The sequence below is a fragment of the Mycena indigotica genome (genome assembly GCF_014461135.1).
Source record: "Mycena indigotica strain 171206Taipei chromosome Unknown Mind.scaff0020, whole genome shotgun sequence".
Taxonomy (NCBI): Eukaryota; Fungi; Basidiomycota; class Agaricomycetes; order Agaricales; family Mycenaceae; genus Mycena; species Mycena indigotica.
The window spans coordinates 164,889-173,742 of NW_023503019.1; the positions used below are offsets into that span (position 1 = coordinate 164,889).

The following is an 8,854-nucleotide window of genomic DNA, read 5'->3' on the forward strand; positions in this document are numbered from 1 at the left end:
TCAAAATGCAATTTCATTTGCGTGATGGTCTATGTACTTATTGACGTGGAAAGCATCGAATGCGTCTAATGAATGGTAATATCGCAAGTCCGTTGGAATGGCACGCGTGCCGAAGACAGGAATGAGGTGTGCGCTGCGTAGCATCGTGTTGAGATGTACAACGGTTGTGAGTCGCGTGCGGCCTTCCATCTGTCGCTTGACCACCCACATCCCAGTCTCAGGGTCTGGCCGCCGCCCAACAGTCTCAAACCATTCAACCAGCGCACATGGGTGATAAACGCCATTGAGAGTGAACGAGAAGAAGAGGCAGACCCGAACAGCACTCAGCCCTGCAAAGCCTGCTGCATCGTCTTTTTCGGAGTCAACGACATAGGCACAGTCACGGCGAACGCGCTTGTGTTTGCCCCACGAGGGCGTACAACGAATTCGCTCCCGTTTCATCCCACGGATACCGGATTGGTCGCTTGGGGCAAAGAAGGTGGCAATGGCAGAGTGAAAAACAGAAAAGCGGATGGTGGAGATCTCCTCGTTCATGTCGTTGTCAGAATTGGAGTCGGCATCGGAGTTGTGGCTAGGTTGGTCTGCCAGATAGGCCTCGACAAGGTCATGGAAGTGCGGAAGACCGATATGGTCGCCGAGGCTGTAGATATTGCGAGGGTATGCTCGTGCTAAGAGTTTGTAAGAATAGCGTAGATGTAAGGGAATCGGTATCAGACCTGCAGTACGTGCCAGCTCAACCGTACCATCCACGCGCGGTATATCCACCGGTTCTTCATCAGCATCATCATCCTGCTCCGAAGTCTTATCTGGGAGAGCCTTGTATTGCGGCGGCAGCATACCCCGTTCTTCAAAGTCGGCCCTCGAAGCCGTAAGCTTGTCCAAACGCTGGTTTGTCAACAGCATCTGTCCTAGAGCTTCATCGACAGCAGTTATGTGGCGGGACTCGGTGATTGAGGAGCAGACGCCATAAGGCACACCGAACTGCTTGATTTCGGAGGCATAGTTAGCCATTGAGTGCTGCCGTGGAAGGGAAAACCCATCTGGACGGACACCTGCTGTGCGGAAAACTTCGCGCTGGCCATGGTACTTGTAAACGGTCGCATTGATCTCTTGTAATGTGGCTTCGTCGAAATCGCGTCGCCGGACAAGGTAGCAGAAGTCCAAGAAGGTGCTGAGTGCCTGGACAATGTCGGGAGGGAGGAGGCCTTGAATTGCAGGAATATACACCTAGTTGGTGTTAGAACAGCACAAGTAAGACGACACAAGGTTCCATACCTTCATGAGGGCCTTTGAGTCATCTCCAGTCCATTGACTGAATCGTCAGCTCATATAGCTGTATCTTTGCAAAAGATGAGGGCTGAGCTGCAAGGCTGTAATGCAAAAGATGAGGGCAAGTGCCCAAAGAAAAACTTATAAGCAATAAAATAATTACTTATAAGCCCTCTGGCGGGTTTTGATTGATGGGATCAGTGCATTTAGATAATATTACCTAATGTGGAACGATTTTTGATTGCCATCACTAGATCTAATGACCAGGTGATGCCACATCAGTCTTACTTAATCTCTGAATTTATTTTCTTATTTCTGCCACATAAGTCCAAAGTATTACCCTACGAGTATTCGGCCTGAAGAAAAGGTGATTTATATGACTATATCAATTTTTAGCTTAGTCATATCTTTCAATTCCATTGAGAAATTCAATAATTAAACCCTGTTTCACATCTTTTGCATTAGAGTCTTGCAGCTCAGCCCACATCTTTTGCAAAGAATGAGCTATATAGGGTGGAATCGTCGACCATCTTTGAAGCAGCGTAAGCCCGGAAAACGGGGGACAACGGCAATACTAAATCAAAGATCAGTCGACACAATTGACACGGCATAGCATGGACTTACCGACGGTCTATTTCATCCATTATACGAGCAGCTTCCTTGGGCGTGTGCTCCAGGGAAAGATATTCACCTACCCAGTCAACGAGATGATCTTTAAATGTCCCCTTTATAAGCTGGTGGAGGAGGTCGGGCGACAGCATTTCATGAATATCAGCCCGAGGGAAGTCATGAGTAAATGGCTATGAATGATTTAGCCTATGGACAGAAAGCAATGAAGACGTACAATAACGTCGGTATTAATCCCGTAGTTCTCCCAAAGTGTTTTCGGATCACCGTCGAAGGCTTGTATATGCTGTTCGGTGAGCGCTTGGCTTCTTGTCGTGCCAATTGGACCATCAAGGTCATGAGCGAGTGCTGTACATCTACAGCGACGTATTAGATGATCCAAGAAATGAACTACAATCGGAGCTTACTTGGGACACCATCCCTGGACGATTCCGGCAAGCTGCACTTGTTCTGGATAATCCGCAATAAATGGACCAAAATCGTAGATGACGCGGCGAAAATGGCCATCGGGGCAGCGTCTTACAACAGGCACCGTCATCCCTGGTCGGAGAGAGGCAAGGACAGCTGCCCAAGACGCATGGTATAGCTGTCGCTTGAAAGTGCGGAATGCTGGGTCATTGTCATACTTTCGCTCGCCTATACGTGTCAATATCTCTTGATGAATGGCTCGATCCAACATACTTTTGGGTATGGCGAGAAATATGAAGGGAATGACGGCCCCTCGGTGAGCACGACGCAAACTGCTATGAAAATTTCCGATTGACGTATACCCTGGGTGGTACGAGACATCCCCAGTCCCAACAGAGACCGTTGTCTTGTCTGCGCCGAAGAACAAGGGGCAGATCATCGCACCCTCCGTTGTAGGGTCGTTGTGAAAGATTTGACTCTACAAGTTGGTCAATAGCCATCCGGCATAACTAAATCAGCCATACGCACAGCATGAGACCAAGCGAAGTTTGCTGACATGAAGTCAGACCAGCGTCGTTGGTCGTTTGCGTCGACTTCGACATATGGCGCAGGGTCAAATAGACCGACAAAATCCGGGTTATCGAGCATGTTTTTGACCACAACGTCAGGGTCGCGGTACCAGACTTCGTAAGACTTTCGAGCCCATTCTGGCGCATCAGCACCGTCAGCTAACGGCTGCGTCACAAGACACTTCCATGGTGCATCCCCAAGCTCCGTGGCGTCGATTGTTTCGTATAGGTGGTCAGCATTGGCAAACGGTGCAATGTCATCATGCTTCAGGTTGTCCAATGCCCAGATCTGGAGCATCTCTTGGATATTCCCCTTGGACATCTGGTCTCTTCGAAACACAAAGTCCGCAACACGGAATTGGACCTCATCGTCATATGGGTTCCAATTAGTAGGGGAGGGCGGTCGACGGGGGGCAGGCTTGGCACCATCGGGAAGGTCGTTGCCGTCCTCATCGCATGGTCGTCCTGGACTATGGTCAGTTTCAGAATTGGAAACCACAAGGGAGGGGACAAACCAGAGAGAAAGGGATGGTATGTCCGCTTCCATCCGCGAGAAACATTCTCATCTCCCGGGCCCCCACCAGAGCCAACATCAATGTCCCGAGATTCTGAAGCACGCTCCTCAGATTCTGGAGAAAGCGGACGAAGAGGTTCGGATTCTGCATTCGTAGGGGGGGAGTCGGCACCTGACTCAAGCATAGGAGCTAGAGACGAGGCCCGCTGGATTTTTGCTCCGCCAACAAGTGTCGGATTACGGTGCTCGGTGCGGGTATGGTTGGTTAGGGCACCTGTTGAGCGGAACCTTCGCCCACAGCCCGAAAATGTACATGGGATATCGGCAATTGTCTGGCGCTTGCCCCGACCACGGTGACGACGAACATCCGACATTCGGGAAGATGACTGCGGAAAGTCAGGAACTGTAAGTGAATTTCAATGATGAGCCTATTGATGAAACGCACAGGAGATGGCGCACATGGAAGACGATCACTCTCCCCTTCCTCTCGTCTTCCTCCTCCCACCATGGACAAACGAGACCGTCGAGAAGGCTTCAGCGACGCTCGTCCTGGAGCCATAGTCAAGCAGGCCACTCAACGCCGTCGGACATCGACTCAGGTCAAGGACGACGACCGCCTCAAGGCCTTTGAAAGGTCTGCGCAGGAGCAGCAAGCGAAGCAAAAGGCGAAGAAACAACTACAAGATGCAGCTGCAGCCGACAAGAAGCAGCGTGAGGCCGACAAGCATCGAGAAGCAAGCTCATCACGACCTGACCTCGCTACGCTCGACGAGTATGAAGCTGTTGTTGCCGCCCGGACAGAAAAAGCCAAGTTGGACAAGAGGATGGACGAGGTAAGGGCTGGTACCCTCCTTGCGCTGCTGACAAGCTCTAGGATACATTCGAGGCCGGAAAAACTGTGTCCATCGACGATATGGAAGGCAACGAGCTGAGCGAGGATGATCAGGACGACAGCGAATACAAAGCCAGCGGTGACGACCTTGAAGGAGCCATAGTGGTAAGATTTAGGCTAAAACCAGTAGGTACGGCTAGGGAACCCTTTGCCTAGAGGATTAGCCCTACCTAGGCAGCCCATTACTGGCCTCTGTTAGAGCCAAATGTGATGCTTTGTAACATGTGTGACACTTTTTTTAAACAAAAATTATTATTCCTTATCTGGTATCCTAGCACCTGTGGCAATGCACCTATCTAGATAATGATTTTATTGTGGAACCATTTTTGATTGCCATCAGTACTTTTGATGGCTATCTCATGATACATCATTTTGTCCTAATTAGGAAAGTTGTTGATACAGGCCTTCCCAACTTATATACCGGGTCATCGGCCTGAAGAAAAGGAGTTTAAAGTATTATATTACATAATTATTAACTTATATATATTATATAATAATTTATTCCATCATTGATATTATTGAGTCAATAGCCTAAATCACTAGGTACAGCTAGCCCTAGGTGGAAATAACCGTGTAGGCAAGCACCTGTTTAGCTGTACATAGGGCTTTAGCCTAAAACTTACAGCTACGGGTGCTTGAAGACACCAATGAAGATACTGCCGTTGTCGAATATGCGGATATCAAGGCCGAGTATGCGCGATTAGGCAAAATGATTGCAGCAGAAGGGAAGGTAAAGACGACAAAGGCTAAAGAGAAGACTGTGAAGGTGAGTTTACTGCTCCAGGTATTTGGTCGAGGACTCACCTGATACTATCGGCTCCCCTTCGCATCCAAATGCAGGAGGCCTCCACAGCCAGCTCGTCCGGGCCCACCAAGCGCAAATCCGGCACAGAACAAGCTCTGTCCGCCCCAAAGTATGCTCTCTCCATGTTTCTACCACATCTCATCGCTCCCGCAGACCAAAACGCCCCAAGAGCACGCCCGGTGGGGTACTCCCAACTTGGCGCAAGACAGCAGGCGTCTCGAAACCCCCTGCCACATCGAGCACATCTTGGGACCGTAGCCTCAAACGGGCCCTCAGCATCATCACTCTCGTCCGCCACCGGTATTCCCAGCGGCGATGACGATCTTCCAGAGGACGCGGAGCAAGATGAGATCGTCGAGAGGGCGGTAGGGGCGACGCAGAAGGGCAAAGTGGGGGTGACGACAGCACAGGTGCGTAGATTGTGGCTGTCGAGAAGAGAGAGGTGCTGACACGTCATCATGAGATGGGTATCACGCTTGTGGAAAAACCTGTCGTCGCTCCCACACCAAAGCAACCTCGCCAGCGCAAGCCTCAATACACCAAGCGGGACCTGGGCTTCACGACCCGGGACCAGCACAGCAAATGGGACAAGGGCGTGGTTCCCTCCGTGCTGAGTTGGGCTGGTACTCTCGACAACCCATTCATCGCAGCAGCTCACCCGGATTTTGACACGAACTTCAGGTCCATCTACGACGCACATTTTGGAACCAGCTTTGAGTTCCATGATGCCTTGTCTTCCATCGTACGTCTGTTCTCAACTGGCCATGTTGTTGCTAACCACTTGAGAGGCTACGAATGCTATCAACAACTGGCGCAGTCAAATCGGCAAACTGGCCATCGACATCGTTGCAGCTGAGCTCAATGTAACTGTCAAAGAGCCCGATGGTGCAGAGCGATCCCGCACCATGGCTGAACGCATTCAACTTGTCAAGGACCTCAAATTAAACGACAATTTCTTGTACAATGACTACACGGATCCAAACCGCCGCGTCAGTGTATCTATCTACTAAGCTCTTTCAAAGTGACTGATATATAAACCAGACCGGTATCCTTCGCTCAAGCATCATGTCGCGAATGATTGCCTACCATGTCAAGCATATCGAAACCGACGATCCTGTGTTCCCCGCAGGAGCCATCGCACTTTGCGCTACTGCGGTATGTATCCCGTCTGTATATTAAAATGTTCTCTAATTCTTCTCCAAGGTTTATCGCGCACTCAAATTTGCAAAATCTGGAATAATTGTCGAGCCCAAGGAGCGCGGACAGGGTAAAAAGAACTTCACCGGTACAAAATGGACGTCGAAGCTGGCGCACTACTTCCAACGCGTCTCCTCAAATCTCTTAACTGAGCAGAAGCGGGCCGACATCATCGCTCACGCACTCGCGGTGGATCAACTTCGACGCCGATGGCTCCGATGACAGTGACGATGCCGAGGATAGGGTGACGACTAGTGAAGGGGATATCATGGGTGGGGCGTTGATAGACGTGTCCGACGATGACCACGAATAAGATATCATGGTTGCTACTACTGGCAAACAAATATTTATTCTGTCTTCTATTTTTCGGTCCCCACCTGTGAGCCATATAGTATTTGTGTCTAAAAATGTTCTGTGTCTACAGCCCATTTTGCATGCAAAAACCCTTCTGGAATGTTCTGCAATTGGTTGGCAACTTTGCTTCCAAAACAATTCTGCGCAATTGGGTGACCTGGAAGCCCTGTCCCCAGGGCATCCCATTTCATGCAAAACTTTGTAATTTTGCTGATGTGGCGGCCATATTTCTGTCGTTGATATTGACGGGGGGGAAGAGGCGTGCCCTTTCGCTTTTCCAGATCCTCTCGGAAACGCAAAAGCTCTGGAAGGACCCGGTCCTGATAGTGCTCCTGGGAGAATTGCTGCGCGCCGGTGAGGGCTTTTGCTGGCGGTTTCATCGACTTCATGTGGTAAAAAAGTCGTGTGAATGGCGCATTGTGGTCGACGGTACGTTTGGCGTAGGCGTTCGTGGAATGTGTCGCATGGTATCGCAGCCAGTTGTGGATGCTCTACAAGACCGGCGAAGGGGAAAGACGAGGGAGGGTGGGAGGAAGAGGAAAAGAAGCAAATGCGTCAGTGACGTGTCATTGTCATTACCCAATGATGTCACTCACTCGATTCAAAAATTCGATTCGCGCCCACTTTTTCTTGCTCTCTGCGGGTGTCAGGACCTCGTTGACAATGGGAGCGTTTTTCGTCGTAGTCCGGGAGGCTTTCGGGTTCTTCGTCATCGGCGTATCTCCATGGAACTCGGGCATGAAACTCGTTGCAGATGCGTTGTCGACATGCTCGTTCGGCCCGCCAGCCTTGAGCGACCGCGTCCATGTACTCTTGCAACCGCGGACGAAGAATTTGATCTTCCCGGCAGCCTTCTGCCCAGAATTTGCGGTTCTTGCGCTCTAGGGTGCTGTGAGTAACTCTGGTTTCGAAACGGTTTCAAAACCGGTTTCGAAACACATGTGAGTTTTGAAAGCCGCGGCCAGCTGACCCGGTTTCGAAACTGACACGTGATGCCCCGGGGAGCCCGGGCCCGGCTGTCAGGGCTTGATGCCCTCCCAATATCACCTGCACTTACTGGCGGAAGGCCGGGCAGATGGGTTTTCATGGCAGTGTGCTGCTCTAGTTGGGCTTGGCACATAGTGTGCCTCGGGATTGTGATACCCGGCGCTGTCCCGAGCTGCCGACTGCCAGCGGACCCCCCCGGCCGGCCGGTTTCGAAACTGTTTCGAAACGGGGGGTGTTTCGAAACCGGTTTCGAAACCGGTGTGAGTAATGTTTTTTGCATTACTCACAGCACCCTATTGCGCTCAGCTTTGAGCTTTCTCTGGCGTTTCTTTTTCGCCATCTAAACAACGGTCAGTCAAGTGAGGATGGCGGAGGAATGTCCGACTTACGACGACCAAACAGTAATATGCGCGTTTATCGAGGACCCACTGCCAGCGAGCAAAAAGGCAAAACAGGTGCGACAAAAACAAATGGGTCCGTCACGCGCTGAGGTTATAATGAATGATTCGAAGACAGTGTAACAATGCTGTCCTCTTACACTTGGTCGAATCAGAGTGGAAAAATCAACGTGATAAATAAGGCCTGTTCCCTTGTTTTCATCAAGCCCCGACAGCTACCTGCCTCTGACTTGCAAACCTCTGATGGATAATGCCGACGGTGTGCGTAGACTGCCTTGTCCGAGTCCGTGTCCTTTCTAATTGCCCTCAGCCTCATGCCTTGGCTGTTGTGTATGTCCCTGTAGACCGCCCAACGCCAACTCGCACGCTCATCGCCAACAGTTCAGCGTCTCATTCAATCCAGGCTAACCTCGCGCAACTTACACATGTGTTTGCCAAGAGTGGGCTCACCTGTCCGCGCTGCTTGAAGCCCTGTGTGCGTATTGAAAATCAAGACCACGCTTTCACATTGGTCCCCGCATGCACCCATGATCAAGTGCCACCTGGCCAAGGTGATTTGCCGGCCAACATGGCAGTCAAAACTCTTATCCCTGGGCAACGCCACCCGATTCTCAGACCCCTCCTGGTTATGAAGCACGCGCTCACCGCCGTGCATGCGATGAATGCTGATGTGGAAATGCTGAGTATTGCAGCTGATGAGATGGAGCTTGTAAACGAGATTGTCCGACGGTTTGTCGTATTTTCCTGGAACTCTAGTAAGCTCTGACGTGGATACAGCTAGGTTGGACACATGAATGTGGGGTAGTTTCTTGTCTCATATGTTTGTAACGCCAG

At 50.7% G+C, this 8,854-nt stretch overlaps 1 protein-coding gene across 1 annotated transcript; it reads right to left on the reverse strand.

Moving 5' to 3' along the window:
• MIND_01427400 (C2H2-type domain-containing protein) lies at window positions 1-3,848 on the reverse strand (the record flags this gene model as incomplete). Its single annotated transcript, XM_037370656.1, has 7 exons — window positions 1-1,227; window positions 1,965-2,069; window positions 2,114-2,252; window positions 2,304-2,782; window positions 2,833-3,413; window positions 3,455-3,790; window positions 3,833-3,848. The coding sequence occupies 7 exons, from the start codon at window positions 3,846-3,848 to the stop codon at window positions 1-3; spliced, it is 2,883 nt and encodes a 960-aa protein (XP_037212927.1).
• Window positions 3,849-8,854: the final 5,006 nt, after the last annotated feature.